This window comes from Acanthisitta chloris, unplaced genomic scaffold (assembly GCF_000695815.1).
Source record: "Acanthisitta chloris isolate BGI_N310 unplaced genomic scaffold, ASM69581v1 scaffold9945, whole genome shotgun sequence".
Taxonomy (NCBI): domain Eukaryota; kingdom Metazoa; phylum Chordata; class Aves; order Passeriformes; family Acanthisittidae; genus Acanthisitta; species Acanthisitta chloris.
In genome coordinates this window covers 4618-13979 of record NW_008674273.1, presented here as the reverse complement: position 1 = coordinate 13979, position 9362 = coordinate 4618, and the positions used below count along the sequence as shown (strand labels likewise).

Sequence of the window (9362 nt, the reverse complement as noted above, 5' to 3'; positions counted from 1 at the left end):
TCCATCCCATCCCTCTCTCCCTCCATCCCATCCCTCCCTCCCTGCCGTCTCCGCCTCGCCACGCGGCTCTCCTCCTTCTCCTCCTCCTCCTCCTCCGCGCTCGCAGGAACAAAGCTGGGCCGCGGGACAGCGACGAACCCCGCTGGCTTCGCCCCCCGCCCGTACCCGCGGCCCCGGCGCTGCTCCAGGTTGGAATGTGCCGCTGGAATACGGCGGGAGGAAATAGAGTGTCGTCCCCCACTCCCCAGAATTTATGGTGCGGCTGGTTCCCTAAGTGTGGGATTTCCGCGCGTTCATAGAGATATCACCGTGTTAACTGCTGTGAGAAGTGTTCGCACGGAGCTCGGGGAGGCGATGCCTGTGCCCCCGGTACGATCGTGCCGCAGTGAGATCCCGTAAGGGTTCAATATGTGCAGTGAGAGAACTGCCCACGGGGAATTTAAAGCCTTTCGAAGTGTTGGGTGCAAGTTCTGATTCATTCTTAGAGAGTTTTAGCGAACTGGTGCTTCCCTTTCCTCCTTTGCAGCTTATCGTGTCCGTTTAGTGTGTTTGTTATCAGCTGTGGCACATTGATGGGGCAGTTGGTGTGGATTGGAGGGGTCAGAGCAATCCAGAGCTGCTGATTTTATGTGCAGTTGGCGTGGAAGTCGCTGGAATATTTATTTGTATAAAATACAAGCTTTAAACTCCTTATCTGAGCAACTTATACCACAGTTGTTCAGCAAATGCCAAGTGGAATGGAATGAATTAGGCACATTGTGATCAAAAGTGTCAGTAGCTTCAAATGAAACTTCATTTTTTTGGTGTTGCTAATTTTTTCCCCCTTTTCCACCACTTTGTTTTACTCTTAAAGCAGCTGAGGAGGACAATTAACTTCCCAATGCTTTAAAACAATGTGGATCCTGCTGAGGCTTCAGCACAAGGTTGTGATGAGGTGTCACCACTTGGAGGTGGTTTCACCAGGAGGTCTCAGTGCTGGTGGTTGTAGTTCCCTTCTGCCAGCTCTGACTCTGTAGATAACATCCCAACTGATAAAGAGAAGTGTAAAGAGGTAAAAACCAGCAGTAACTCTTCATACCACCTAAATATGGTGTTGCATCAGCTTTCTCATGCAGGTTTTCGTCCTTAAATGTCATTAAAGTACATGTAAAGAAGCCAAGAGGGATGAAAAACCTCTTGGAGGGAGAGTTGGTGGTTCCAGGGGTAGTTGGAGTTGAACTGTTTTCTCTCAGCTCTCCAACACTTTGGAATATCTATCCCCAGGGCATGAGTGGTTGTTGCTCACTCAGTTCTGTTCTATTTGATGTGGTTGTAAGTATTGATTATCCTATGGAAATGAGTTTGGGTGACTGGTTTGTTTATTTGGCACTTAGAGTTGATGTTTGTGCCTTGCAAAATCACCATCGAGTTACATGAGGCACTTGAAAAACAGGAATCATTATCAATCCTTTTTTTCCACTTTCTATCAACCTTTGCTGGTACATCCTGCACTGAGTTAACTCATGGGTATCACTTCCCAGTTGATGGATTTAGTCTAGGATTTCCCAGTTTGTAGGGTTTACTCTAGTTCTTTCCAGTTTGTAGGGTTTACTCTAGTCGTTTCTAGTTTAAAGGTTTTACTCTAGTCCTTTTCAGTGTATAGGTTTATTCCAGCACATCCCAGTTTATCCTTTTACCTCAGAGCTGTGCTGGAGGCTGGTTGCAAACTCCAGGGTCTGTCTTAAACATCCTCAGCCTTGAGTGTCTCAGTAAAGTTTGATGTTCTCACCGTGATTTGCCCAAACACTTTTCTCCCTCTCCTCTCCATTCATCCTCTGCCTATTCCTTCCAAACACCAGGGCTGGTCACACTGGCTGTAGACTGAACTCACTGTTTTTAGCTTGGTGGATATTTTGTAACCCTGAGGCAGTGAACAAACCATCTGAGGTGTCTGTGGTGTTGCAGGTCTGAAGACTTGCGCCGTGAGTTTGGGCGTTATGGGCCCATAGTTGATGTTTACGTTCCACTTGACTTCTACACTCGTCGTCCCAGAGGATTTGCCTATGTTCAATATCCTTTCTTCAGATGGCTCAGTAGTGAGGGGTTGAAGTTTGCAATTCCAGTTTGTGTAAGAGGTAACCAATCTCCATGAAAAAGCAGTTTATTTTGTGTTGTATCTAATAAGTGTCTTACTCATGTCGTGGTGTTTTGTTCTTTCTTTTTGAAGATTAACTTCTCTCAATTGTTCTTTGCCTTTTTTTTTTTTTTTGCCAAGCTTAAATCAAGTCCAGTAATATAAAACAAAGCTTGCTTGTGTCACTGAAATTAATTCTCTCTGATTTAAATGAACATTTATCACTGCCTCAGAGTTGTCTTAGCACGTTTTTATTATCACTGGTGTGTAAGTAAAGTTGTGCTTAGCAAAATGTGGCTGGTGTTCATTGTTAATTTAACGAATGGGAACTGGAATCACTTGCTCAAAATCAGATTGTGTAAAAAAATGAGGTGAACTTCTTTCTCTAATATTGTCCCCTAATTTGCTGTCCTCTGTTGTTGCCTCAGAATGTAAAGCTGTACAGTATTGGCGACCCCAAAGAGAAAGCATGAAAGAACCTTTAGAGTAGAGTTCAACAATTAAGGCAAGTAGACAAGCCAAAGACCTCTTAAGGATCAGGCTTGAAGAGAAGGGAGAGTTTGGGAAAAGAAAAAGTAAAGCTGGAAGAAGGACAAGCCATAATGGGAGACAAAGCTTCGCTTTATCCACAAAAGGGGGAAAAGGTTGTTTTTCAAAGTAAAAGATAAAGCCATCTGTCATTTTTGGCCAAGCATCTCATGACAAGTCCTTCTGACAAGCACTTAAAGAGTTAAAGGTCAAGATGAAGTTGAATGGTGGCCAAGATTAAAGGAGTCATACCTGATGTATCCTACAGAATAACAGTTTTTCTTCTGTCTGTCATGTAAGCAGTAATTTGATGAATTATTCTGGTTTAGTCCATTGACAAAACCTGTAATATTTCTCTTGTGAGTGTGGTCTGGGGTTACTGAGGGAGATGCCTACAGCATGGCAGAGTGTCTCTCTGGGGTGGAGCTGCCTGGAGGAGAGAGGCAGCTCCTGCTGGAGCTGGGAGCAAGTGTCTGAGCTCAGTGAGGTGAGTGCCTGTCACCTGCTCTCACCTCAGCCTGGGGCAGGTCTGCACACACCTGTGGCACTGCAGCATTTAAACTCCACGTCAGCTTTGGTAGAAAAAAAACCAGTAAAGCTTTATCCCAGTGAATGCTGACTGTTGGTACATCCAGCAGAATTGAAGAGCCAGGGGTTAATTTTAATAAACTCAGTGTAGTGGAGAGAACTAAATGACCGTTAATCAGTGTGTTTGGAAAGGATACCTTTGTTTGCTTTGCATAAGTACAAGTGGGAGAAGCAAAAAAAATAGAGTATCCCATATTAGCTGCTGATGGATCAGTTCATGGTCATATTATGAGACCTTAATTTCATTACAGGCATTCTCAGCTGGTGGTTGATTAAAACAATAACTCACTAGTGTGTAGTGTAGCATGGCAAAAGAACTTACAAAAAAGCCACCTGGAAAATTAGCCAGTAACTGGTTTTTATTTTTATTTTAAATACCAAAATATATAAACTGCTCAAACTTTCAAGTACCTTAACCCTCCCCACATTCGAAGATGTCCGGGATGCAGAGGATGCTCTTCACAACTTGGATCGAAAGTGGATTTGTGGTCGGCAGATAGAGATCCAGTTTGCACAGGGAGATCGAAAGAGTAAGTACCTTCCATCCCCCAGGGCCAGAGCCTTCCTGTCAGCACCTCACAACCTCTCACAGCTGTGGGGATATGCTCATGCCTATAAATAGCAGCTGGTTTGCTTTTTAGCCAGTCACTATTAATGACTTGTCTTAATTATAACAGATAACTAAGCACAACAGTCATTTACCACAGTCATTCTCCAAGCTCTGATTTACCAGCATTGAGGGAATGTTTTCATTTTCATTTGGCTTCAGCTGAAAGTGAATTTCAAAGTATCTCAGTTGAGAATTCTTATTTTTGGAGCAGAGAAGTATAAACAGAACTTAGGTATTTTAAACCTGTTATTGTATACAAAGTCTTAATAGGGAGGTACAGATCTGATATGAAAATAAAACCTGCTGTTGGCAAAGCTGGCACAGACCTCTTATCTAAACCAGGACTGTAATAGTCATGTGCTGCTTGGGAGTAAAGTACCTTAAATATCTTTAATTACAGACCTGACTGTCCAGTTTTCCCTCAAATGCACACAGCTCACTTTGATTGCAGTCAGTGGTAGTTTTATGCTCTGAAGGACAAATTTCTGCCCTGTTAATAAACACTGAGATCTCTCCTGAGGTTGTGAACTAAATCTACCTCAGTGTTGTAAGCAGCAGCACTGAAACATTAAAAACTGAAGGCATTTAGTCCAGAGAGTGTTTGGTACAGGGTGGTAGGTTTAAAACACTTAGGGCATGGTGTTTGGGCCTAAATGAGAGAGGGATTAGGTGCAAAGGAAGGATAGCTGTGCTGCTTAGAGGAAATACAATAGCAGGCTAATAACTTCATTCATTCTTAATGACTTTAATAACTCAGCCAAGAGTGGATGTGTGCATTGTTTTAGTGGGGGATCAAACTTCCCTTTGTGTGGCATCCAGTGCTGCCTGTGTGTGAGCTGGTTTTTAAATCATTCAAGACAGCTGTGGATCAGGTGTAACGTGTGGCCCTGTGCAGGCAGGAAAACGAGTGCTGAATTAATTTCACTCCTGGGGTGAATTCAGGAATGGTAGAACATCTCAGTCATGGGTTTGGCCTGTCACACCAGTTTCCAGCTGGCCTGAAGTCACCTCAGCCAGCTCTCTGCTCTGGCTTTATGGAGTCCTTCCTTACTGTTCTTAATGGGCTTTTTGTTGGGGTTTCCCTTACATTTCTCATCCCCACGAGGCTGCATTAGTGTTTGTCCAGTAGCTAAAGCAGCACAAAGCAAATGGCCCAGAGCAGCTTCTTCCCTGTCCTTCCACAGACACCTCAGCTAGAATCACAAATGAGCCTCTCTGCTAACCACCAAGAGTATGGATTAGTCACCCAGGAGAAAGTAGGGCATGTTTTTCAACTTAAATACTGCTATTTTTTGACAGCACCAAACCAAATGAAAGCCAAGGAAGGGAGAAACCTGTACAGTTCTTCCCGTTACGATGACTATGACAGATACAGACGATCTCGGAGTCGCAGTTACGAGAGGAGAAGGTCTAGAAGTCGTTCCTTTGATTACAGCTATAGAAGATCCTATAGTCCCAGAAAGTAAGTGCCCGTGGGGTGTGTTTGGAGGACAAGCACCACTGACTGCAGTTTGATAGCATTTTGTGTGGTGGTTTTTTGTGGGAGGAGCTCGTGGGGTTGTGTCCCTTGCATGCTACGTCGGCTGCAAAGACTCAGTGAAATGGTTCTGTGCTGCACTGGGGAGTAATTAAAAGCAAATGCACAGCTTGAAATGTAATGTATTAAGCATTTGTGTGCATGCACAGAGGGTTGTTTACCCTTTCTGATGTACCTTTTTAGCAGTAGACCTACTGGAAGACCTCGCCGTAGCAGAAGCCATTCGGACAACGATAGGTAAAACCCTTTTTTACATTCTTTACGTTGCAAATAGATGATTGTTCCTTTAACTATAGGTTTAAAAAAAAGCAAAAAAAACCAACCCCATTTCTCCTGCAAAAAACGGTGAAACAATTTTTGCTGTATTAGATGTCTAAGACTAGTGTTTTGACATTCAAATCTCCTCTCTCCCCTTTATTCTGATAGGTTCAAACACCGCAATCGATCTTTTTCAAGATCTAAGTCCAATTCAAGATCACGATCCAAGTCACAGCCCAAGAAAGAAATGAAGGCTAAATCACGGTCTAGGTCTGCATCTCACACCAAATCTAGAGGCACTTCTAAAACAGATTCTAAAACACACTATAAGTCCAGCTCAAGATATGAGAAGGAGTCGAGGAAAAAAGAACCAGCTAGATCCAAATCACAGTCAAGATCACATTCTAGATCTAGGTCAAAATCCAGATCGAGGTCTTGGACTAGTCCCAAGTCCAGTGGCCACTAACAGTGTATCCATGTTGGTTTAGGCATGTAAGATTCATTTACACACAGTTCAGTTTACTTAAATTATCAGGAATATGATGTTGCAACAGTGCTAAAAACTATTTTCTTTGTCAGTTTTCCCTGTAGCCAACAATGGTTAAAATTAAAACAATGTTGAGAAGCCACAGAAAAAGAGAGAGAGAGAGAGAGAGAGGGAGAGAGAGAATGTCCACGTGGTTACATGTCCTGGGCAGCTACTGATTTGGTTGTGGTGTCTCTATGTATATTTTTGTAAAGATTTGCATTTTTAATGCTTAGATATTGGTGATGAATCGATCGATCGTAACTTGCAACATTGTCCTATTACAAATGTCATACCCTTAGAGAAATTGGTACCAGTTTGTGCTAAACAGTTAAACCAACTGGGTTAACTGGTTCTTTTAACACTAAAAGGAAAAACTGGACAGCTGTAGTGCAACACTGGCTGCTGGGGAGTCAGCCTGGCAGCGTGTTGGGGGCTCAGAGTTCCGTGTTCTCCGTGCCCACAGACACCACTAGCTTGGTGATGGGAGCTCTGTGGAGAGAGATTCTGGAGAGTTCTCTCTCACCCTGCTGCCTGCAGAGATGGTACTAACATTGCATGTCCTACACGGGGAGAGAGTTGATCTTGAAGCTCACTCAGAGGTTGTGCAGTGTCGGGACAGAGGCTTCGCTGCCTCCAGCCTGGCTGCTAGTGCTGAGGGTGTGAGGGAAGTGGAAAATCCCACTCAGATTCCAGCAAACGGCAGAGCAACTAAATATTAGGTCGTGTGTACATTTTAATGCAGTTTTTGTATCTATCAGAAATTTTAGTGAGCAGTTAACCATGAACTTGCTTAGTTTTCCTGCTGTTAGGCGCCAGTAGATCGTTTCGAGTCGTGTGTGTACAGTATATAAGAGCTAAACTTTTCATGCCAATGACTCCTGTGGTTAGTTGGTGTATTCATAGGTGTCAAACCTTAGCCATCTCTCCTCCTGGGTAACACAGACCTGCTCTTCCACAGCCACAGGCAGGTCTGGATCACTCCTTCCTCAGAACGGATAGTGCTTTGGTTACAAAATTTCCTTTCACTTCAGAACAAACCTTTGAAGTTGGCTATGAACAAGAGCTGCAGCTCTAGCTATTTAGTTACCACTCATAGAGTATATTTAGAGAACTGAATGTGAAAAATAACCAAACCCAGTGTATAATCTTACCAGTATTTCTCTAGAAGGTGTGAGCCTATGTTATGGAAGTGGCTTTTCCCTTCCAGAGCCAACATCCAACACTTAGCGTTCCTTTGCTGTCTGATGTTGTAGCCTAGAAAAACATTGATTTCCAAAGTTCCTTTTGAGAGAAACACTTTAGGGTTTGGGGTTAGTGTTTCAGCAGAGCCTTCCAAGAAGTGCAGATGGCTTTGGAGCAGCAGAACGTGCTTAGGGGGTTGATCCTAGAACCTTTCTACATTTGATAGTATTTCTAACTTTTTCTTTCCTGTTTGCAGTTAATGTTCATGTTCTGCTATGCAATCATTTATATGCACGGTCCTTTCATTTTTGTAGACTATCCTGGATGTATAGTTTAAAAAAAAACAAAACAGCAAAAAAAAAGTCTATTTAAAAACTGTAGCAGTAGCGTTGCAGCTCTAGCAGAGGAAAGTTGTGGGATTAAACTTTGTATTTCCTTTCTTATAGAGGCTTCTAAAAAGGTATTTTTATATGTTCTTTTTAACAAATATTGTGTACTACCTTTAAAACATCAATGTTTTGATCAAAATAACTAAAGACCCAGCTTATTTTCTGCTTGCTGTAAATTTAGCAAACATGCTGTAATAAAAAAATGAAGGAAATACTGATCCACTGGAATTATTGTAGCTTTAGAGTTTGCCTCCAGAGCATGGTCAGGAGTAGAGCTATGCATCCCTCGTGGAGTCAAGTCCTTACTCTGGTGTTTCAGGGAAGGCAGGAGTTGCTCTTTGGATATCTGAATAAACATCATTTCACCTTTTAAAGGGGTGTGAGACAAAAGGAGGATGATGAGCATAAGTGTTAGTCTAATTGATTTTTTTTTTTCCCATTAACTTTCATTGTTCCTGGATGCATTTGCCCTGTGGTGATGATGCCAGTGCTGTTAGTTGGGTTCTGAGCTGCTTAAAAGCAGCAGCTGGAGGTTCATGTAGAACCCCATTTGTAGCATCACCTTACCAATTCCAGGTATCACACCTGGCACCAGCAGTGGTTGGTTCCGTGGGAGGTGGTGACATTCCCAGCTGAGAGAAAATCCCTCTGTAAAGCACTTCATGGCTCTGAGAAACCCACCCTGAAAAGCTGAGCTGTGATTATCATGCAGCTTTCTGCTTCTAACAGAGCCCCCCACCCTTTTCAGCTTTAGCAGCACAGTCTTCATGACTAAATGCTTCCCAAAAGAGGTTGGCATGGCTCGGGCAAGGTGTGGCCTCTTTGCCAGCCACCTGCAAGGGACTGCTGGGGCTCCTGCTCACCTGAGCTGAGCTGGCCATGGGAGGAGGGAGGAGAACAACCTCCCTGCCCAGGCTGAGGGGCTGATTTGGGATGCAGAGTGACAGTAACTATTCCTTTGGGGTTGTGTCAGCATGTTGTGTGCCTCACCATTGATGTATAGCAGAGTTTAATCTTTGTTTTGAAAAATCCAGTTCATTGCAAGTTTCATGTAGTATCTGCCAGTTCTGATGGTTCTTTCTTTCTCTCCCAGAGGTAGGACTAAACTTTGACTTGACTTGTGTATATGAACAAGCCAGAAAAGCCGAACACAAACCCACGATGTTTCAAGAGTGCATGAATAAAGATGTTGTCCTAGTTCTTGCTCCCATGGAAAAATTGTGAAGAAGCTGTTCTGTGGGCCTTTCAGTTGGGGACGAGTTAGCAGGATGTGGCCAAAAGGGCAGGGAATGTTTATGCATTCATGCAAGTCAAGCCACAGCCCATCTAGATAACATCTCCCTTCCTTGATGCAGGTATTCCTAGTCCTGCCCTAAAAAATAAACAACAAAAAACCAGGAGCCTGTCTTGTGCAAGCTTCCTGCAGGTTATGCACAGCTGGAATGCAAGAACATTGCAGGCTACAAAAGATCATGTCTAGGCATCCTTCTTTTGGAGTCTCAAGAACGGTGGGAATTACGCTTTTTTTTTTTTCCTGTGGTTAAACTAGATTTTGTCATTCCTGCAAAAATTTGTAGAATTGAAGTAGCATGTTAAAAAAAAAAAAAAAGCAAACTACAAACTCTGCT

At 43.1% G+C, this 9362-nt stretch overlaps 1 protein-coding gene across 1 annotated transcript; it reads left to right on the top strand.

Moving 5' to 3' along the window:
* Positions 1-354: 354 nt before the first annotated feature.
* SRSF10 (serine/arginine-rich splicing factor 10) lies at positions 355-6566 on the top strand. The gene is made up of 6 exons (XM_009075276.1): positions 355-395; positions 1945-2049; positions 3656-3759; positions 5139-5301; positions 5560-5613; positions 5803-6566. The coding sequence occupies exons 1-6, from the start codon at positions 355-357 to the stop codon at positions 6098-6100; spliced, it is 765 nt and encodes a 254-aa protein (XP_009073524.1). The 3' UTR covers positions 6101-6566.
* Positions 6567-9362: the final 2796 nt, after the last annotated feature.